This window comes from Siphateles boraxobius, unplaced genomic scaffold, assembly GCF_051911475.1.
Source record: "Siphateles boraxobius isolate OS27281-9 unplaced genomic scaffold, OSU_SipBor_1 66, whole genome shotgun sequence".
NCBI classification, from domain to species: Eukaryota; Metazoa; Chordata; class Actinopteri; order Cypriniformes; family Leuciscidae; genus Siphateles; species Siphateles boraxobius.
Window position 1 is genome coordinate 2,501,196 of NW_027509193.1, and position 23,805 is coordinate 2,525,000.

General features: G+C 38.3%; 1 protein-coding gene across 1 annotated transcript in view; it reads right to left on the reverse strand.

Moving 5' to 3' along the window:
• pitpnc1a (phosphatidylinositol transfer protein cytoplasmic 1a) overlaps positions 1–23,805 on the reverse strand; it is a 96,126-nt gene that overhangs the window by 22,384 nt on the left and 49,937 nt on the right. Inside the window, exons 2-4 of the mRNA XM_077211686.1 lie at positions 12,749–12,897; positions 3,109–3,197; positions 240–247 (exon numbers count right to left, since the gene is read on the reverse strand). Coding sequence (XP_077067801.1) covers positions 240–247; positions 3,109–3,197; positions 12,749–12,897 — 246 coding nt within the window. The remainder of the gene's footprint in view (positions 1–239; positions 248–3,108; positions 3,198–12,748; positions 12,898–23,805) is intronic.

Consider the following 23,805-nt stretch of genomic DNA (forward strand, 5'->3'; position numbering starts at 1 on the left):
AATATCAACTCTACACTCCATTCATGTGAAACGAACACAGACTCGACTCACAACTGATTCCAATGGAATTTGGCTTGATGCAAACATAATTTCTCGTATCAATCTTATTAATAAGCATAAAATGCATAAGACCATTTTTTTTTAGTGCAAATTAGTGTGTTCAACATGTTCATTTCATCTGACATTTCTGAGTTTCAGTTGCAGGCACGCAAATAAAAAGTAGTAGTGGTCATACTCACTGTATACTCTGAGAGCCAGCGGTGGGAGAGAAAACAGCCCGGGAGAGAGAGAGACAGACAGAGAAAGAAAGAGAGAGAGAGAGAGATTTCATGTTAAAGGCCATGGACCAGGCAATAAACACATGACAGTCATCACAGAAAAGAACTGCAGTTCTTCGGGGGAAATTACGCTCTCTTTCTGCACTGAATGTGTGTGTGTGTGCATGTGCGTGACAAACCTGTGTGGGTGTGTGCACACATTCATCTCTGATAGGTTCGAGTTAAGCTCCTTTTTATTTGGGGTCGTTTCTAAAGCATTTGCTCAATAATTGCTCATATGTCAAAGAGATGCCCCTGACGAAGCTTAGGATGGCATTCAGCAATTGCATGTCACATTTAAGATCTAGACTGTATGTATATATATGCTTTTTAAAAGCGTTTAACAGATGTTCGTACACAAATAAGACACCTAAAGGAATAATTGACCTGTTAATTAAAATCTTGTCAATACTTACTTTGATTCACAGGCACAGACATTCAGTACATCATATATATACGTGTGCTTGACCATAGAAGTCTGACCATAGAAGAAGAAGGTTATACAAATATTTAAGATTTATATGGGTTTGGCTGTGAAATAAATATCTAGTTCAGTCATGAAACACCATTTACTACATGGCACAAGCTGATTGGCCTCTGCTTATTCAGCATCCAATGAGATTGCTTGCACAACATTTAAATTGACTAGCCTACAGTAAACGCTGAACCCCTCCCCCTCCCCAGCTCCACCTGCCAAGATCTGCTACGGGGTTTATCGATTTATCTATTTATCTATTTATGCAGCAGCTTAACATGCATCTTACATGTTCACAGCAGTGGTTGTGTATCCATCAGCAGTAGCAGCATGGAAATCAGATCTAGTCCATCAAGGCCAAATACATGAGGATTGCCATGTTCATTAAAATGCTAAAACTATTCAGAGAGTTATCATGATTATATTAGTATTAACATTTTATAAAGAATAACTCCTTTTGAAAACCTGTTCACATTCAAAGGCCTATTCACAGTAGCACTTTCCAAAAAGTAGGTTTACTTTATGCATTTGAGACAACTAATATAGTGAGAACTATTAGATAAATTATTTTTAAATATGGATGTTTTTAAAACTGCCAATGTCGTTTCTCCCTCTTAAACTTGCAATTCTGTCCCAACTTTCTTGACTGTATCCAACAATTCGACAATCTACTGAAACGATATTTAATTATAATTATTAATTTAAATTCACAGTTGTAATATTTTTCATTAAATGTGCCCATGTTTTGCTGCTTGATCCAATTACCACACAATTGTATACAAACTGGCCAAATTTAGTCTGAAATGTTAGTTTCTCAATATTAACTTATGAACTGTTATAAAATATGAACTGTTGTATACATGCAGTATTTTCAGCACTACAGCTCAATCTTATAAGAATAGATTCTATATAAAACCTTAAAGGGTTATGTCAGGCACTTAATATCTAGAACCTTTTAGGGGTTCCCATCATGGGATAATTTTATGTATTTATTTTTAATAATTTAGTTTAAACTCATTTTTATTTTAAATGAAATTTAATGAATTAAACCACTCGTACACATACTTTATCACAAGAAAAACATTTAAACAACCCATTAAACATCAAAGTATTACACAATCATTTAAGAAATTTCTCCTAATAATGATACTTTTTGGCATAAAGGGTTCTTTAAAACGGAGTCAAGAACTCTAGGGTTCTATATAGAACCACACTGAACCCTTTCCTCAGTTTAGGCACTCACGCTTGCTCATGCAAAATTACTTAATTACCATAAATCAAATGAAAAGTCATCTTCTATGGCCACTTTTCTCTTACAGGTCAATTACTGTAATGACAGAGCAACATTATGAACAGAATCTTGATAAAGTTGGTTAAAGGGGTCCTATTATTTCTTTTAACGAAGTCTTGATTTTGTTTTTGGGGTGTACTAGAATATATTTTCATGCCTGATTTTTCAAAAAGTACATTATTTTTCACATATTTTACATTATTACAGCTCCTCTCTCCCCAGTCTGTCTCGAACGCGCCGATTTCAATGAAGTCCTTCCGAAATATAAAATGTGCTGTGATTGGTTAGCTGGCCCAGTTGGCTGGTTGTGACTGGCAGCTCTTAGCACGTGTTCAGGAAATGTCCCACCCCTTCATAACTGAGTTCTTCTCTAATGTAAATATGAATAAGGATGGTGCCAATTTCAAACCAATTCGAGCCTGATTCAGACCCTGACAATGTTAAAGAACAAGGGGATTGTCCAGAACGGATTTCGTACAAAGACTTTGCAAGTACGGATTTCACAGGATGTTTCAGATTGGTATGTTTTTTTGTAATTTTCTTCATTATAGATACAATATCATCCACCATTTAATAATGATATTTGTGAAAACTAAGGTAATACAAACAGTAATCGATAACAAAACCATGGTTAATTTTCCTAAGGAGTAGTAAACAGTCTAACAAAAGCAACAGAAAACAAGCTGTTCTCCATAAAATGTGCAGTGCACAGATAAACGTTGAGGTTATAATGTTCAGGAACAGTGTTTAAAATACATTTTAACCACTGAGTTCATCAACCTTAAGAGGGTCAAACAAATGAGTTTTGGAAATGTTGTGGGAAAAAAAAATATCTCCCTTTGGAGAGGACTTTGTAGCCTTGCAGATATTTTTGATGCTCAAACAGCAACATTACACACTAAATAAATTTGAAAAAGTGGAATAGCTAAATAGGACCCCTTTAAAGTGTGTTATTTCCACAGTATCATAAGATGTTAAGCAATTACAACAGGGAAGTATGCCTGAAAGTAAGCAGCTGTAGTTACCGGTGATGGTGTAGGGATAATAATTCCAAGCTTTCTCCGTCACATAGAAGATTTTGGGCACCACAGCTCTGGCCCAGCTGGGGAGCTTGCTGAAAGAGACAAATACAGGAAGAATAAGTATTGAGAAGAAACTAGAGAATGCCAGCTCACTGCACCAGTGCCAAACGTACCCCCCCCCCCCCCTTGCAATAACAGGGGTAATGACAGACTAATAACTGCAGTGAGGAAGCACTGATGGATGCTCAGGGACGAAGATGCACTTTCATTCTGTCTGAGATCAGATTTCCTTAATCGCTGCCAAAATCTCCATAAGAGCAGCTGCAAAAACGGTCTTCAATCAGTCACTCAGTCCTAATAGACGGCTGTGAATGTGAAAGGTGAGATTGACTGATAAACAGACAGCATATCAGTCACTGGAGAGATCTGAAATCTTCAATGATTCTCGGGATACGGGACAAGACAGAGTACAGTTGTGCAACACATACAGTTGTTTGTTTTGGATTAAATCGGTCAAACAAGTTCAGATATTCAACCAACTGCTTCCATTTTCACACACAAAAAAAAAAAAATTCCTTGCTATCACACTATCTGAGCCAGCTATCCATGTCAAATATGTATTACGAATGCTGAAGAATCAAACCTTTTACTTTAAGAATGAACTGAAAATACATAAAGATGCATTCCAACAACTGCTGGACTTCATTGCTCGCTTGCATCACTTTCGCTTTTATTCTCGTGCACTGACTCTGATTTTCTCTGTTCCCTTTGTTCTTAGATTAACTTTACTGGCAGAAAACTTTATTGGCTGCTGTCTCTTTAAGCAGCCAATCACAGTTCTCTCTCTCACCAACGCACAGATGCCGATTCAACATGCTGAATCGGCCCAAAAAACCCAGACGGCGTCCGACTAAAGTCAACTGTGCGGAACACACACGAAAAACTAAGGCGACCGACGCTCAAAAACAGCCCGACATTGCCTGATGGGTGTGACACTTTCAAAAGACTGTAAAATCTTCTTCCAAACACTAATTTTAAGATGAGTTTCAGGAACAATGGCACATTGGAAACATTGGAAACTAGCGAAGATGTTTTATTTCAAGTCGGAAGTACATCATGAAGCTCAGTGCAAACAGTCAGTTATATAAAATGATATAAAAAGAGATTTTGTGACATTGTTGAACTCAATCAATATTCATGTGAACAATTCACTTCAAACTTTATATTCAAAGTAAGATTCAAATAAAAGATTTAGTCTATAATGTTCTCAAACCATAACTCAAAGTTACAATGATATAATATAGTAAAAAAAGAAAAAGTAAAGCCTGCAAGCGGTAATAATTTGGCCAGTTATTTGACAACCTATAGATTTGGCAAAACTCAAGGATTTTAATCATTTCCATAAGGTTCCCATGAGATACAAGAAAAAAAGATTTAAATAAAAACATTTATAATAGCAATGTTATTTTAATAGACTGTTCAATCGTGCCTCAGTAGTGGGTAACATTTGGGATTTGGGATCATTTGATTATTGTTCTGCACATTACAGTATCTGACGCCCAGACACTTTTAGGTAAAAAACAAACAAACACAAACACAAACAGAGGGTTCTCCTGCAACTAATGTGCTTGTCCACTAAAATCTTCTAAAAAGATAAAACAGCAAATTTATGTTAAGAGCATTCTAGCGTTCATCTCTGTGTGGGAGTGTTGCGGTTTTTAAACTTAATGGCAGGTAAAATTGTGGAACATCTTGTGTCCTGTGTCTCAATAATCAGAGGCTGTGATTTACTTAAATTAAAATTCTGTCATTATTTTCTCACCCTCATGTCATTACAAATATGTATGCCATTTTGTCCATGGAACACAAAAGAAGAAATTATTGAAGGGTTGTTATGCAATGCTTGTCATATTAAGTCAAATTTAAAGGGATAGTTCACCCAAAAATGAAAATTCTATCAGTATTTACTCACCCTCATGTTGTTCCAACCCAAGTAACCAAGTAACGAGAATACGTTTTGTGCGCAAAAAAAACAAAAATAACGACTTTATTTCAACTATTCATTTCCTTCTCTGTGGGCCTCGAGTCAGTTCACTAGTGTAATAGTGTTAGCTTCTGTTGTTGTACTTCACCCGCATCACACACATGACCAGCGTCGGCCAATAGTGAGCCTACGTGTGACGTAGCACTACGCAATTACACTAAGTTAACTGACTAGAGGCACACAGAGAAGGAAATGAATAGTTGAAATAAAGTCGTTATTTTTGTTTGTTTTTGTGCACAAAAAGTATTCTCGTCGCTTGATAAACTTGAGATTGAGCCACTGTAGTCACTTGGACTATTTTCACGATGTCTTTAATAACTTTACGGGGCTGGCAAGTTTCAATCCCTGAAGAAGCCTATGGAGCAGTGATCCAGCTCTCAGATTTCATCAAAAATATCTTAATTCGTGTTCCGAAGATGAACGAAGGTCTTACGGGGTTGGAACAACATGAGGGTGAGTAAATACTGACAGAATTTTCATTTTTGGGTGAACTATCCCTTTAAGACAGTATTCACTCATGACCTTTCCCTCCCCCAAAGCATGTATCCAGGGTCTGTAAATAACAACAGAATTTTTATTCTTAACTTAATCTTATTGTTGCTGGATGCGACAGTAAAACCAGTAAAATCAATGTTGATACGTTGGGGAAGCATAATACATTTACATCTTGACGAAATAAGCCAATGGAGATAAAGTTCTTCTCATGCCCTTCCGCAGTTGTGTCCTAAATAAGCCAGATGCAGAGTGGATGAAACTGGGACGGGTGCCAGTCCTAAAAGCCTGAGCAGTGGGAATAAAGGAAGGTTTTATGCAGGCCTTGCAGATTTCGCTGGCGCATGACTCGGCAAATCTGTGATGTGAAACTGAGGGAAGCTTCATCCTGAGGGCTTTTAAAATGAAAATTGAAAAACGAGCCTACACTAACTCTCAGATATCCCATACACCACTTCATATTAACTAAACCCCATTATATTACAGGTTTCCTGTGGATTTGTTTGTTTCCATTCATTCAAAAATGAAAAAAACCCATCCATTTTTTTTTAAATATTTCAGTCTGAAGTGAATCAAAACATGATCTAGATTGACATTTTCGGTACGGCTCAAGCTTGTGTAAGTGGCATGGCACGCACGAGCGCAAAACCAGGTGGACTGTGGGCGAAAACGTACAGCTTCACACAGGCAAATCTCAAATTATTCACGTGCTATAAAGACGGGAGCTCAGCCGTCTCACATCCCACGCAAATCTCAACCTTCCCACACGCTCGCTCTTATTTTCTCTCTTCCTTCTGTCTTTTTTGGTCTCATGTGTGATCCATTTTGACTATTCCTCCTCATCATGTCTTTTATCTCCTTTAAGTCTTGTTTTAGCTTTGTTTTATCATCTTGAGTTCACACGAGATGAAGGGGATTTTGAGAGGGAATTATTTTTAATTTGTTTGTTGTAACTGCTACTCTAGTTATCCTACTGTAAAATAGGATATTTTAGGCTTGTAAAATAAAAATAAAACCCATTGAACTAGGGACAGCTCTTATTCCAAACATTTGTAAACACAATAAAAACTGACAATTTTTTTTAGCATTTCAACATTTATTTTAAAGCAAATGCTGAGCTACTGAAGCACTTGAACTAAATTTAGTCTGACCCTCAGGCACTGGGTCAAAGGTTTGAAGCTTGTTTTTAAATGGTGTGTAATTAAAACACCATTGAACAAAAACATATTTGTCTTTCTGTCTCACTGGGTGTATTTAAAGTGCTTCTTTTATGCTTTTTCAGATATAACCTTTCATGTAGTGTGTAATATAGCTGTTTGTGAATGTATAAGTTTCAAAGATCAAAGCAAAAATAAATGGAGTTATAGTCTCCCAAAAGAAAGAACTGAGTCTGAACCGCCTGAAAAGAGTGGTCAGTGCTGCAGTCTTATTTCCTACTGAACCTAAGCAAGTTTGTAACAAATTTGCATAATGCCAGGCTATGGTCTTCATTGGCTGCCCGCGAACAACGTCTACATTGACCCTCAAACACTGTTGTTTTAGCTGAGGTCTAGAACAGTTTGGTTTGTGTCATTGACATGCTGAGAAGACACTGTTTTGACCAATCAGAGCAGAGTAGACCAATCACAACAGACCGGGTCATCTGACAAATCAGAGCAGAGTAGACCAATCACAACAGACCGGGTCATCTGACAAATCAGAGCAGAGTAGACCAATCACAACAGACTGAGTCATCTGACCAATGAGAGCAGAGTAGACCAATCAAAACAGACTGGGTCATCTGACCAATGAGAGCAGAGTAGACCAATCACAACAGACTGGATCATCTGACCAATCAGAGCAGAGTAGACCAATCACAACACACTGGGTCATCTGACCAATCAGAGCAGAGTAGACCAATCACAACTGACTGGGTCATCCGACCAATCAGAGCAGAGTAGACCAATCACAACTGACCTGGTCATCCGACCAATCAGAGCAGAGTAGACCAAACACAACAGACTGGGTCATCTGACCAATCAGAGCAGAGTAGACCAAACACAACAGACTGGGTCATCTGACCAATCAGAGCAGAGTAGGCTCTCAGAAAGAATGGATTTAGAGAGACTGAACCCTTTACTGAACTGTTTCAGACACCGTGAGAAAAGAGGGGATGCTGAAATCTATATTATGAGAAAATGAAAGCGTTTTTTCCCCCTGGCGCATGTAAACCTATTGTAAGAGACTCCAAAACAAAACAAGGAACCTTTAAAATAGCATAATTGGGGCACTTTGAACCCATGTTCACACAAGCAGGCCAATCCAACTCTGTTTTTTGTAGCCGGAGCACAAAATACAATTTGCCTGATCCAAACTGACTTCAAAAATGGTCTGAAATCTGTTTTTTGGTAATGTGTCTCAGGCTGATTTTCCTCCATAATGGGAGGGGTAGATAACAACAGAAATGGAGTGTGTCCAAATGCTTCACTTCATAAACAACTCGAAGTTGCAAAGCTATAACTGTCCTTTTGAAAAGTCCCAAGGACACATTCTTACCAATCAATGCTCTCTTGCTTAACTGAGGTACACTACTTGGCATTACACCCTTGTCAGATTTGGATACGGCCCTAATGAAAAACAATCAGTGGCGGAGCATGCATTGCTAAAGTCTCTTACATGCTGAACCTACATAAGTTTGCCTCGTTACTATGACAACTAGTGTGGACGTGCTATTAAAACTGACTGCGGTCTGAACAGGAAAAGGAAAATCAAATCTTCAGACAGTCTGGTGCCATAATGGTATCTTCAAAGATCATTATTTTGTGTATTGGGTGTAATAGAATGTTAACATGTCCAAAAAATACATTATTTTTCACATACTGTACATTATTTTGGCTCCAGTATGCCTAGTCTTTCTAAAGCGCATCGATTTATACAAAGCCACTCCATCCAAAAAGGGCAGTGTGCTCTGATTGTGTTGTGATTGGCCGAACACATCAAGCGTTTATAAATCGACAATAATTTATTCAAGTAGAAATAATAAATGATCATAATCGTGAGCCTCAGCTTCCAAAGCAATTATAAAAGACAGTTAATAATGTTGTCAGTTTTACCATATCAGTTCGAGCCAGAATCTGATTCTGAAAAGCGTAGAACAGAGAATACAGTGTTTATAAACACGAATCCATATCTGCACTTTTGATCGTAAGAACGACAAACAAGATTGCCCTAGTAAAGTTGGAATTACCCATTTGTTTTAGAAATAGCCTTTGTGCACAGCTTACCAGGTTCATGAAACTGTCCTCTGTGAAACACACTGCACTCACACAAACATTTGGGTTGTACTGTTCTGGAACAATTCTGTTGTAAATAAATACTAACCACTGATTCCTAACTGCATCCACTTTCGGAAGGCCAAAGCTTTCGCATAGAAACACAGAGTGGATAGGTCTGGATCTGCCTTCTCTTTTAGATAGAATAAATCTTCTTGTGGGAGACTTTGAGCTTTGCAGATCTTATACAGTACATGCACAGACACAACACACCAAAGAAAATGGAAAACATGAAAATGTATCGTATGACTCCTTTAAACTGTCTGAATCAAAAAAAAAAAGTAGTAAGCTGGTTAAATCTGTTATTTTACTATTATTTATATACTATTATTTATTAATACTTTAAATTCACGTTTGTCAAAGTCAAATATATACAGATTCGAAATTATTCAACCCCCTTTGCAAATCAGATTTATTGGCAAAATGTACACTTTTGAAGACACAAAGCTGTTTGCAATTAACAAAATCAAACAAAAGTAATTGAAATAGCTCAACACAACAAATATTTCAAGTGGTTTCCCCAAATAAATAAAAAAATGCAACTTTTAATGACTTTTACAATCTCAAAATGATTCAACCCCTTCATGGCAAGCATCTTCATTACTTAGTAGAGCTAAGTTTCCTGTTATGACCTGCTGCAATCGAGATGTATAACCAGACTCCAGCTTCTGGCAGCGTTTCGGAGGAATCTTAGCCCATTCCTCATGAGTAATGGCCTCCAGTTCAGTTATATTCTTGGGTTTTTGTGCTGCAAACGCCTTCTTCAAATCCCACCAGAGATTTTCAATGGGGTTCAAGTCAGGTGACTATGGCCACTGTAGGATCTTCCAGGACTTCTTCTGCAGTCAAGCCTTAGTGGAATTTGAGGTATGCTTGGGATCGTTGTCCTGTTGGAAGGTCCAATGGCACCCAAGCTTCAGCTTCCTCACTGACGGCATGACGTTTTCTCCAAGGATTTCCTGATACTTCAATGAATCCATCTTGCCTTCCACATACTGCAGGTTTCCAGTGCCAGAGGATGATTAACTGTAGCCATAGTGTTCTTTTCAGCGTATGCTTCATTCTTCTTCCTCCAGACATACCGCTGATCCATAGGGACGAAAAGTTCCATGCTTTTGGGTCAATATTGGCGTATGTCTTGGAGTTCTAGCTCAAGCACACCTGGTGCAACTAATGAAGCCCTTGATTAGTTGTATCAGGTGTGCTCGAGACAACACCCGTTTTGCAGATTTGTGCTGGGTTAAATAATTTCGAAACTACGGAAGTTATTAAGTTGCATTTTCATTGAATTTGGGGAAATCACTTGAAACACTTGTTTTGAGCAATTCGTAATTACTTTTGTTTGATTTGTTTATTTCAAACAGCTGAAAGTCTGTAAATTTTGCCAATAAACCTGATTTGCAATGGGGGTAGAATAATTTCGATTACAACTGTATACACACACACACACACATAAAACCATTCTAGAAGAGTGAAAAGAGGGAGACTAAATTAACAAATAGTAGGTAAAAGTCAACATGAAAAGGCATTTGCAACCAATTTTACTTCTGTGACATTTTCAAATGATATTCAAGTAGAAAAAAAAAACTGTTGGACAGGGCCTTGTTTTATGCATTGGGAGATGCTTTTGACATTTTTATTAGTTTTTTTAAATGTCTCTATAAATAGCTATACTTTGGGGTTTTTTTCTATGTATATTTGGTACTTGTTTCAGTTAAGCCCCTTTCACACAGCGTGTTGATCCCATAAAATTGCCATAAAATTGCCAGTGTCTTCAGTGTGAACGCAAACACATCCCGGGGTTTGAGTCCGTCATCGATCCCATGATGGGGACCTAGTAACACTGCCGAGACCAGTCCCGGAACGCGCCGTGTGTGAATAAAAGGCAGGATCAATGCCATAAAGAGCTGTGCCGTAGTGATAATGCTGAAGCTGAGATCGTTCGCCAGCTAAGTGAAATGGTACGTGATGCGCTAATTTATGATCGAATCAAAAAAAAAAAAAAAGCACAAGCTTGGTTTATCAAGAGTGAAATAGCAGATCATAAGTAAACTTAAGACGCTACAGACATTACATGACACATTGATGTCATGTGTCTTTACGGGATGTGTGTGAACGCAAGCACAGATTCCACAAATTCACTGGCAGTGTAAATGAACCAAAATCAAACGATCCCAGGACAAATTCTGGGACACATTATCAGTGTATTTGCGGGAATCTCTGTGTGAAAGGGGCTTAGAAGCCAGGTAGATTTTTCTTTAAATATTTCTGGTTACAATATCTGAATTGAGTGATATTGTGATCAGCTAAAAACTTTTAAGTACTGAACCGATTAGAAGTGATGTCATGACCACCTCTCAGCCAATCATGACCCTTAGAGGAACAATTTAATCAAGCTGGTTCCAGGGGGACTGATGTCTCCGCTCAATAAAGCGTTTCTCCAAAAACACATCTGCATGAGCGACCGATTTATCAGTGCCCAGAATGGCCAGTGTCCTGGGGGACTGTGTCCTGTCAACCCGATTGCTGGCTATTTCTGGAAAAGTGTTTGGGTCCCTAGTCATGTCCTTACTTATTCTTGTTAAACTAGCAGCCACTTAAAGACTGCTCTCTCAGTGAGAATGAACTGAAGATCTCCGGTACACTGCATTGACCCCGACTGAGGCTCAATGCCAATGTACTAAAAGACATCCATCTCTATATATATATATATATATATATATACACACACACAGTATTTAAAAAAAAAAAAACAGACAACAGGGAAAAAAAGAGAAATTAGTCAATAGTAGATAGAAGCCTGAAAAGGCATTTGCAACCCATTTTACGTCAGTGACATATTTCCAAATTATATTGAAAGTAGAAAAAAATGCCGGGCCAGATTTTATCCATTGGGAAATGACAAGACCTGAATTGAAGCTAAATAATAGTTTGTCTAATGGTAAACATTAGTGTAGGTGATGTCAGCTGAAAGGGAATGTTAAATACTTAAGAATAGTGAAATATGGAATATATTGTATGGAAATTTTTGAATAAATTAAACGATATAACATGTACTGATGAATAATGCATAAAAAGACCAGTGTAGTACTGTTTGGGCCAGTAAGATTTCACTGATTCACTAATCTAGAATTCAACCGGTATATAAAATGTCATCCTGTACAATCTACAGACCCATTTTACATTCAAGGTGGGTCAGATATGGTGCTTTTCTGTGTTAAATATACCTCAGTGATGAACAAATCACACAATAACATACATAATCTCATGCCTGCAGGGTTGAATCTGGTCTCACTTCGTCTGGCAGCAGAATGATGTATGTAATGCAGCTAACAGCACTGGCTCACTTAATAGATAGTTAATAGAGAAATCACTCTTGCATTAGAAGGACATCCTCCCAGTTCATGCAGTAAAAGCAGACACGATATAAAGCCAAGGAGAGATTCTCATCACAAATAATTTGCATTCATTTCTTCTGGCATTATTTGAATGAGCTGCCACTTTTTTTATGCCAGTTTATCAGATTTAAACCTATAAAATGTCATAAAATGTCAAGTAAAGCAACAGTTTGTCGTTACACATGCATGTTTATATATAGGATGTTGGCCAGAACATTCTGCAAAGGACCATCTGCTGATAGTCAACATGCATGTTACGGTTTAGCAATACAAGTGATGTTTTTTTTTAACGTGTAACATGTGTTGACTGCCTAAAATAGTGCGTCACACACCTTGACCCCATGCACCAACAACTCATGCTTTGGCTTGACCAGTATCTGACGACAATTTCTACTCACTTGTTGAGATAAATGCGTTTCTCAGTGAATTGTCCGGCGCCGTAGGTGGGGTCCTCGTAGGGTTCATTCTGCACCACCTCCACTCCCTCTCCTCTCTCGCTCTGCTCGTGGCTGTGCTTGCTGATCATGTACAGCTGGCCAATCCTGTACTAGAGACACAGACCCAAAACAATCAGGACCAGGTTCAAGTCAAGTACAACATGACATATTTCACCACAAATTAAGCCCAAAGTAGTAAAGGTTTTTACGCCTGTGCATGGAGTCAGATAATTGCATTAATCAGCATTGTATATATCATCAGCATTGTATTTTTCTAACTATGAATCCACCTCATTTTTAAATGTAAGAGTGGGCATGGCGATTTGTAAATTTAATGAGTCTTCGCTTCCAGTTTTAGCTATACAAAAAGATTTTGTTATGCTGCTTTATATTGCAAACTGGTATTTCTTACAATATAATTTTAATGTTTTATCATGGATATAAACCTACTGGTTTGTAGCACAAATAGTTTTACCGATTACTGCACTTTGCTATTCTTCTAGTCATTTACCTACAGCGACTAGTGAATCGAAAGTCTCACAAAATTGCAGAAAATAGCTTACGTCTGTGTTGCATAAGACTTCAGATATACCAAGACGGTACACTCATATTATTTACGATTGGGAGAAAGTGTAAAGCGCAATATGGCAGATTAAGTCCCGCCTTCTAAATATAAGAGCCAATCACTAATCGTCGCATTACTGCAACTGCCTTCAAATATGGCTGCCAAGTGAACAGACTTTCCTTGAAAGGGACTTTGGTTCTCCACAATAGACCTTAACGTCACTATTTTTCGACAGGAATGAATACAAGGTTGTGATGGATAGAAGTACAGTGTGTTCAATGGACCATACTGTTGTTTAACAACATACCAAATATCCAGCCAATGAATTGTCTTTAAAAAAAAAATTTATAATAAATAACGGTGTGATACAGGGAGTAGCTGTTAAACTGATTTTGCTTTAAAGTTTTTATTTTATTTTGAATGTGTTAACTAAAATTCTTGGAGTGCCCTCCAAGCCTTTGTCTTAAAGCCACCCTGTAGTCAATAATTTCCACCTTTAAACTCATCTTTGATCACTAAAATTACATATTTTAACATTTTTTCCCTGGAAAAAAAAATTCTTCATGCCTTAAAATAGCCTGAATGTAACTCTACACCCTTGCCTCATTTTTTCGAGGTTCTATGAACATGTAAATTAGCCCCGCCTCCACTCACTCACACCAGCTCATAGATCCACTCGTTGACGATCAACCGTTGATCTGATTGGTTACAAGGTAGTTTGTGCCGTCAGAAACACCAGCGATTTCAAACCACGTTTTTGAGGCTGTCTTTGATTCACTAAAGTTTTTAGGAGAAAATACTCAGCAATGGTGTTGACTTAAGAATTTGTAAATGGTTTGTCTTAAAGCATATTAAAAACATCACATATACATACTGTATAAACAACATTAAAACATTTATTTTCACCACAGGGGGACTCTTAACCAGCAAGAGTACACAGGTCAGCCAGCTTCACCAGCTAGACCAGCATATACCAACCACTGGAATTCATGCTGGTCATCTCTTTTGTTTGCAATGCCCATTTTCCACAATCCAGTCAACTCAAAATAATCTAAATCAAGTCTCGACCCACATTTTTTCTAGTTTTATAGCCGTTTCACTTGTGAACTACTTTTATTTACTATTGTTATGTATATCCAAGTAGTTGCAGACTTTAAGCACACTTATAAAGTTTCATCAAGTTATAGTATATACGATTTCAGATCCATCCACTCTTAAATGTCACATAACTTGGCCACTTTATATGCAAGTAACATTGTCTCCTGTGTAAGACTGGGAAAACTGGAAGAGAGGGCAAATTAACATTTGAATTTCTCTCTTGTGCACCATTCAAGACGCAAGTCTCACCTAAGCAATCCTAATCTACATATTTTTCCCTTGAATTTCCATTCCCCATTCACTCTTTCTATCATGCTGAGATCATCTGAAATTCACCCAAAAATCTATATAGTTTAATGTGAATAATTATCATACAGTATCACACGTTTGATATCATTTGAAACGTCTCAGTGCGACTGGTACAAAGGTCTCATTCTCAAAGAAGTAAACCAAAAGGTAATCGGGTATTTAAGAGTTTATAAATAATTCATATACATAGGAGGGTGTGTCTTCCAGGAAAATGGTCTCATGCTCTCAGAAGTTAGCAAATGCCCATTGTTAGCAAATGGTTCCATGTAAATCAACTTCTGCCCAGAGTAAGTCTGGGACAGTGATTAATGTGAATTCCCACTGTGAACTCATGTTTACATTTGAAAAGAGGTTTCTGCCTTGGTCTGTCTATATAATGAAATGCAACAAGAGCTTGGCGCGTTTTCTGTAACCCAGACTAGCCTGTGATGTGAAGTGTACGCAGAAAGCTTCGCATCATGTATTTTATAATGTCAAGGTATTGCATCTTCTCTCTTTATTTCAGAGCATTTGATGTTTGTATCAATTATCTTTGAACCGATTATGCAATTGGCGTGATACATTTACCTGACATAATAAATTGTAAACATCTGATTTTATTCTAATCAACTCTGGCATTATTTTCAGTTAAAAAGAATAGTCAAACATTCGCTCACATTTACCTTCACCTTTTTTATTTATTGAGTCGGATGAAATGATTTAATAGGCTAGAGTTCTCAACGGGCCTGAAAATTACAATCCAACCCGGCCCGTGGCTTTTAAAGCCCGGACCCGATGTAACCCGACACATCAACATGAATTATCTGCCCGAACCCGCCCCGCGGCCCGATGCCGATGTACTTTTTTCCCCTTTTTTTCTCATAGACGTAGGCTATTATCATGACCAGCAGACAGGAATTCAAATCAACCTTTAATGTTCACGTCTTTTAACAATAGCCTACAAACAATACAAACAACTGAAACAAACTTTAAATATATAAATAGGCTATATAGGCTATTAAATATGCCTCAAAGATTCATCAGCACCTTGCATTTTGAGCATTGCACATACCCTGTAGAATTTCCATCAGAATCCAGCACCACTCCAAACACTTTCCAGACCTCTGATTTTCCCACTCCTGTAGTAGCGATGGCGAATTCACCTGTGGCAAGTTTACTATTCACCAACTCCATCTTCTTCTCCAGCTTAAGGCGTGCACACATCGGCGTCAGGTCTGCCCCCGCGATGCACGTTGAACGCAGCAGCCAGACTTTCTTTACGGTGAACAGGTGATTCATATTTTTTTTTTTTCACTGAGCGGAAAAGATTAAGCCCGAGGTACGGCCCGACCCGAGACATTTGCTTATATTTTCGACCCGAACCCGAGGGTCCCGTCGGGTTTGTCGGGCCGACCCGGCCCGTTGAGAACTCTATAGTAGGCTACATATGAGAAAATGTATTTAATTTAATCAAATCACTTTGCCCAGCGGAAAGACGGTAATGCGCAGAGACCTTCACCCGCTGACCGGAAAACCTTCTATGGGCCGATCCAGCCGGGCCTTACACCTGTTAATTGCCAAAATAACATGTAATGTGGATCAGATTAAGATCAGAAATAGCCTTTGGTCCACCACAGGAACAAGTTTTAGCCCATATCACAAGTCACTGGAAGTTTACAGCAGCCTCACAATCACAAGGGTTATTCTCTGCCTGATACAGGATGCATTATAAGTTTTGGAGTGCATGACAGCTGCTTATCTGTGTGAACAGAACAGGCCTCGGGCATCTGTTCAACTTTCTGCATCTACTGCCACACAGGAGACACGCAATGATCCTTATCAAGCCAGTCATACATGCGGAGTATGACCACAGCCCTGCAGGCTCATGCGGTTATATTTATAGGTCAATTATCAGAAATGACGTACTTCTCATTTATTTTAAAGCCTTCAGGCTGGGTAAAGACACAGCCAGTTTGTGTGTGCCGGACCAAGATGAATCTTTGCAATCTTAGTCAAAATAAATATCTTGGTAGGCAAAGTGTTCCGGTGAACATCTCTAACAAGTACTAGATTCCCGTTTCTTATTTTCCTTTAGTGCTACTACTGTGTATGTATATATAAATGAGCTTTAAATGTCTTGATATCAAAAGAACATTCAAAATATTTTTAGCCTGAAGAATTTGTGCAGTTTCTGTGGCCCATCTTGTACTTGAACTTCAGTTTGCAAAATAGCAACAAAAAAATAAAAATAAAAATTAATGCACTAAAATCCAAGTTTACATGATCATGATGACATTCGGGCGCACTTTATTTTACAATTCTGTTCCACATGTACTTACTATGCACTCATAGTGATTACAATAACTGGGTACTAGGTAATAACTAGGTACTGACCTGAACCTACCCGTAAGGCTATTTAAAACTAAAGGATGGGTAAAAATTATCTAGAACTTTGTCACATTTATGTTCAGAAAATGTTCTCGAGCAAAATCCAGTCATTTTAATAGGAATCCACACCACTGGGAAATTCCCGCAGTTGTTCAAGTCCTTCGATCTGTTGACCAACTGAAAGTGGCTTAATTTGAAAACTTTTTTATACACTTGCTACATACACTATTGCCAACGTAGCATAACAATGTAAAAACACAAAATAGCTTTTTGCACACAATTCCGTTAATGTGAGTGCACTTATAAAGAGATAGAAAAAGCAACCTGGATGAAACAGAATTGCAAAAATAATAATGACTGTTCCCAAACAAGTTTCCTAAACACACCCCTCACCTGCCACTGGTCAGTTAAACGGAAGTTTAGTCTCACTACAAACTCACATCATTGTTTAAGCTAGTGCTACTATGACAGGTTAAACAGAGTAATGTTTTCAAACCCTCATAGAAAAACATGAGCCACATTGTTATTTTTTTTTAAATGGACATATATCTACAAAATGCAGGCTTGTTTTCTATACACAATACGCTAGGATAGGAAAAAGTATTTTAGACACTTCACCTTTAAGTTGCTCTTATCCTAGTAAATACCCAGCATTTCACGACCAGCCATAATTCCTCTTACAGAAGAAATGACACTTCAAACATTCAAATTCGATGCCTAATGCGACCCATGTGTGCTACACACAACTATCAGTTTAATCTCCTCTCTCCCCTGAAGCATGTCATGCTCACCTTCACCTCCATTCATCTGAGCTTTTCTAAAAACACCCAGGCCCTTTGTTTGATTAATGAGATATTGTCCTCATTGTTATCCTCTGAAACCCAATTAAATCTGCAGAAAAAGCGAGAGAACAAGAGCAGCTATGGAGTTCAAGTGGTGGTGAATAATTCATCGCTACCACTTTCACTCTGTGTGTGACGGACAGGCGTGAGGAGAGATGAGAGGACGGACAGACTGCATGGGAGTGCATTAAGTGTTGGCGGTGAAATGACATTTTAAAAATATATAAATGAGGCAGGGATAGAGAAGTGTGTGCTTTGCACATCCCCCAGGCAACTGATTGATCTTCTTTGATAGCAAACTTGAGTCTTTTTTTTTGTTCTTTTAAGCGCAACTAATATCCCTCACAGCAGCACTCCGTTACCTGCAGAGTGTCTGTGTTTCATGGGAAGAGTGTTACTTAAATGGCGAGTCATTAGATTGTGCAGTCAGGCTGCTCTTTGAGAGCTCTTTAGGGCTGCCCTGATTGTGTTGGGGAGAGAAAACTGTGGTTTTGTTAATACTGAAAAACCTCTCTCGGGCACACTGAAGAAAGACTTCAATCACGAGCACAGAGAGGTTTGTGTGCTGTAGTGAACTGACTACAGCATGTGTCAACAGCATGTTCAAAAGGAATTTGAGTGGTGTGTCTTAATGCAAAACTTCCCACCAGGGTCACACTTTAGCAACTTGATGCTAGGTTGTGATGGTGATGTGAATTAGGGATTGATAAGGTATTGCTAGAGAGTTCTTGGTTGTTGATAGGGCATTGCTAAGATAATCTGGGTTGTTACTAGAGCATTAATTGGGAGTTTTGAGTGAGTGCTAAGATATTGCTGGGGTACTCTGGGTTGTTGATAGGGCATTGATAAGGTGTAGGGTGGTTGTTGCACGGGCATTGAGTGTTTTGGGTGGGTACTAAAGGCCCGTTCACACCAAGCACGATAACTATAAAGATAACGATAAAGATAACTATATATATATATATGAGTCCACACCAACGACACATATATGCGTCTTTTTGTTCTAAGCACGCGCGCGCCCGCGCTGCTGTTTCAAAGTGGCGAAAATGGATGACCTGCTGCTGCTTTACGTTACAAAAAAATATCAAAAGGAGAACAGGTGCTTTTGGGTACACGATATCCTTAATAGACGAGAGGAGTTGGGAGAATGCAAATTTTATTATAATTGTTGTTTACAACATGTCATTTTATATGTTTTTGCTGTTCTTATTGCCTTTACACGTCTTTGCCAGCAGATATCCTCAGCCAGCATGCTATGTTCCGAGTAAGTCTAGTGTAATCGATCAATCTAACAGTGAATTTAGCTGACAAAGTCAATGATGGGATAAAAACATCACATAGTCAACACCTTTATGTATACAACGCCTTTTTCACTGCAACTTCAGCAATGTTGTCAAAACTAGCGCTGGATAGTACCTGAGGTAATTTTGTTACACTATGCTAAACTGCATAATATCTCATCGTTAATACTTCTCACCATTTATTCCCAGGTTACGACCGATTGCTTTCCATATGTCCATCTTTTTTAACATATCCTTGAAAAGGGGGTTTGACAAAACTTATGATGTGGGTATTGATATACATTAATGTATTGATCAGTACATTGACATATGATTGGCCACATCTATATATTAATGCTTAATAAAACTAAAGGTTATGGCTTGACTACTGCTACTATTGTATTACTGTATTAAAATATCTTTGTTTTTTTATATATATAAAAGGGATGGCAAGGGTGAGTAAATAATGAAATCATTTTTGGGGTGAACTATCCCTTTAAAGTTACAGTGCCAAAAAAAAAAGCTTGTTCAAGTTGCAAATGCTCAATTTCATTTGTTGTTCCATTCTGAAATATGTCAGAGTGTAATTCATAATGCAATGCAAGTGTACATTGTATTCTTAGCATTGCAACAATGCCATTATTGTTTTTCTCTATTCTATAGTCTATGGTTTATCTTTTAGGTCAACTACTGTCATTACAGAACAACAGTTTACAGAAGTGGATTTCTATGCTATGAAAATAATGCTACATAAGAATAATTAACAAAATAATAATAATAATAAAAATCTAGTTTTACTACAGGCAGATGATTGTGCAATACAGTTTTAACTGAATAAAACTGAATAGCTGCAACCTCAGTGACAATAAATTTCTCTTGGTTGCCTATCCGATTACACACAAAGTGCAGAGGCACTTGAATACAAACACTTTAGAAAATGTATTGTCGATGCATTGTCAAAAAGCGCTTTTGAGAAGACAAAGTGATTGACTGTATCTCGGGCAACAAGCTGTTGAGAGTAGGCGAGCAATGGTAACAGATGACTGTAGAGCCATTATCTACACAATACTCCTCAGACTCCACTATATCATTAAACCACGGGCAGCAGCGCTACACATTTACATTCCGCCCATTCACTACTAATTAGAAAGCTTTAAGGGATTTTGTTCTCATGGAGATCGGGAAATGAACTGTGATCTTGACAAGAACAACTTCAAGCACTCAAGCTGTCTATAATAACAAACTGCTAACTAGTTTGTCCGTGACAGATTTATCTTTTTGACCTTTGTAGGTGTCTTCCAGTCTAAAGAGGAGAGAGAAATGTATATATTTTTTGCAATCTTTGGGATTAAAACTAAAAACTACTAAGTAGTTGTAAATTAATTCCACTTTAGAGCTGATTGGTGTAATTTTTTTAGATACTCGTATACCATTTTTATGTGCTGAGAAAACTACTGTATTAATAAGTAATCCATTTGTCGGTTGAATTCCTGAAATACTCTTTTTTTTTTTTATTACTTCATTTGGGCTTATTTTCTTTCATGCGCTGCAATAACACTTATGGCAACCAAAGTTTACATCTTTCCCGATTCTGTTCCCCTCTGAAGATGTGAAATATAGTGCATAACTTGAATGGACCACTTTCATGTTGCTTTTTGGTATTTCTGGAACATGACAGTCTCAGTTCCCTTAAAGGAAAAAAAGCACTCTAGACGTTCTGCCTGACATCTCAATGGAAAACGAAGCAGAATGAGTTTGGAACGACATGATGGTGGATAAATGACAAAAGAATAGTTCGCAAAAATTTTAAAATTCGGAGACAGAAACAGACCCTTGAATTTAGCTGACATTGTCAAGCATTTCACAAAAACCTCAGGCACCGTTATTAAAGAAGAAACAAACACTGTTTACCGGAGCCATGGCTTTCTGGGTGATAAATGTGCTCTCCTTTCCGAGGAGAGAGAACACTTTGATTTTAAACCAATACCTCACACTTAACCACCCAGAGAGATCTGAACCGTTTATTTAACAATGCTAAGCAGCCTCTATCAGCTGAAGGGGGGCTAATCAAACGTTCTTCTAGAAAGCTCAATCAGAACAAAGAGCAAAACAGTTTCTTATCAACCCTTGCAAGGTACATGCTGTGCATGTGCCAAAACAAGCTCTATGTTATACTGTAGAGGTACCATGACATTAGATATATATAGAATACATAATGAATACCATGTTCCTGTACCACGGTCAGAGACACAGTAAGTGTGTGTAATTTTTAAATACAATACATAATTGTTCCAGGCCAACACCATGCCCCCTTTTCAGTAGCCCTGACCATGGTATTTACATAGCAACCCAAGGTACTTTACCATGCTATTACTATGCTACATATCTAGGGGGGAAAAAACATGCTATTTTCATGATGCCACGGTACTTTAACATGGAATTCTTCAACATTTGCAGTCTATTGAATAGACGTAATGTCTCAAAACACACTCTCGTGGAAATTTGTAACGATTTTAAGTTATGGCCGTGAATTCGAATGAGTTCTTAATCTCATTTGCTAATTTTTGTACAATCTGCTTAAACCCCACTGAGGGTTTAAGGGTGGATCTAAAAATCTTATGAATCGTATGAATAAAGCCGTTTTGTTTCCTAATAAAATCGGCTTGCATATTTCTGTTAGACCTTTGGTTTAGAGGGATAGTTCACCAAAAACTGAACGATCTGTCATCCTTTACGCACTCTCATGTTGTTCCAAACCTTTTTCTTCAGTTAAACAAAATATATTTTGACTTTTTTTTTGGACCCCATTGACTTTCATTGTATGAACAAAAACAGTAGAAATGTTCTTCAAAAATATATTCTTTTCGGTTCCACAGAAGAAATATAGGGCAAATTCCAGTGTTTTTGAGTCTTTGAAGGGCACTTGTGGAAGTGGACATCATTAATTCCTTTACCAAGGGCCCTTCCACAAGTCCGTTAGCAAAGGGATGTTTAATACGTTCGGTAAATATGACAACCTGCAGAGTCCACAGAAGAGACGGCAAGTTTTAAAGTTGAGATCAAAGGGGGGAATAGAACACACAAACACAATATATTGTTGTTTTTAAAATATGCTTTATATAAGAAATTCCTGTTCTAAGAACAGCTAATGGGGTGACGGGTGCAGCGCTGCATTTTCACAGTATAATTTCAGGTGAAGATAATGAGGAAATTGTTGTCTTTCATTGCCCTTTTCGCCAAGTGCGCTCCAAATGGCTTCATTATGACACGCATGTGTCCTGCTCACTCCAAAGTCCTCACTTCAAGGGCTCTGGCCTTCAAAGAAAGTATGGCATAGGGATGCTCACTTCTGATTGGAATTCACCCAAACATGAGAAAACATGTATAAAAAAAAATGGGGTCCATTTTGACTTGTTTTTTGGCTAAAAAAAGACATCATGCTTTAATCCCCATTCATTTATTACAAGAATCATCATCATCTCTGTAGAAGTGTCAAAGCAAGAGGTTTCAAGGTCTAATAACCACTTAAAAAGGTGTTGTTAGCCTAAAGCATTTTGGGTTTATAAAAAATATGAATTCGACAGCAGTGATTATTTAGGATATCCTAGCCGCCTCAGTGTTGATTAGATCAAATTCAAGCCCCCCGGCAGAGTTTGACAGAGGAAGCATTGGTGGCTGTATTTATGAGACAGCATCCTGTGTTTGCACGTGTGTGATTGATAGTGTTGCCGTGAGCCTGGGGTGAGCAATGGGTTCTTAACGCGATTCAACATTAGCGCCCATGGTGATGGCAGGGAGAAAGAGCGACGCAGGATGAAACAGGAACATGGGGGACTGGAGGGAGGAGCTGAGACAGGAGACCCTGGCAAGGTGCCCTTTTTAGTGGAGTGACTGTCAGGTGAATGATTGGAGGTTCTGCGCACATCGGCTGCTGTTATCTCCACCTCATCCATCACTGCTGGAGAGAGTGCAGCCTCAGCGCTAGCACAGCACATAACACGGGTCAATGGAGTGTCAGGGGAATATATGGGACAATGAGAGTGTGTGTTTATGGACGTTTCTTCAGCTATGGGCACTTTTGCCCTGTGGAATTTTAGAAATTAGCACTTTAGAAAACGTACTTTTTAAAAGACACATTGCAATTAACGTAGTCTTCAATCAAAATATCTTCCCCTGCCTCTTGCAGCTCATCTCTTCTGTGATGATGTTTACTGGTGTGAGGGCGGGGCAACCTGTCACTCACATGAGATCAGCCATAGACTGTAAAAAAAGATGGACGACGCCCCTTCGCTCTCTTCCATTGATGAGAAGTGAAGCCGTCATTGTCCCGATCTGGCGCTGACATCTTGGGACTTGAGTCTGCGCAGAATCGGGACCAGACTAGGGATGGCGAAAACTAAACATTTTCTTGACCGACCACCGAGCCTCATTAGCCGGTTGACACCGGTTAACCGATTAGTTTAAAATATGCCCCGCTATTTGAAATAACCATTTCGAGCCGCGCCTGCAATTTCACAACTCTGTCGCATCTCTCTCTGCCTCCCGCTCACACACACA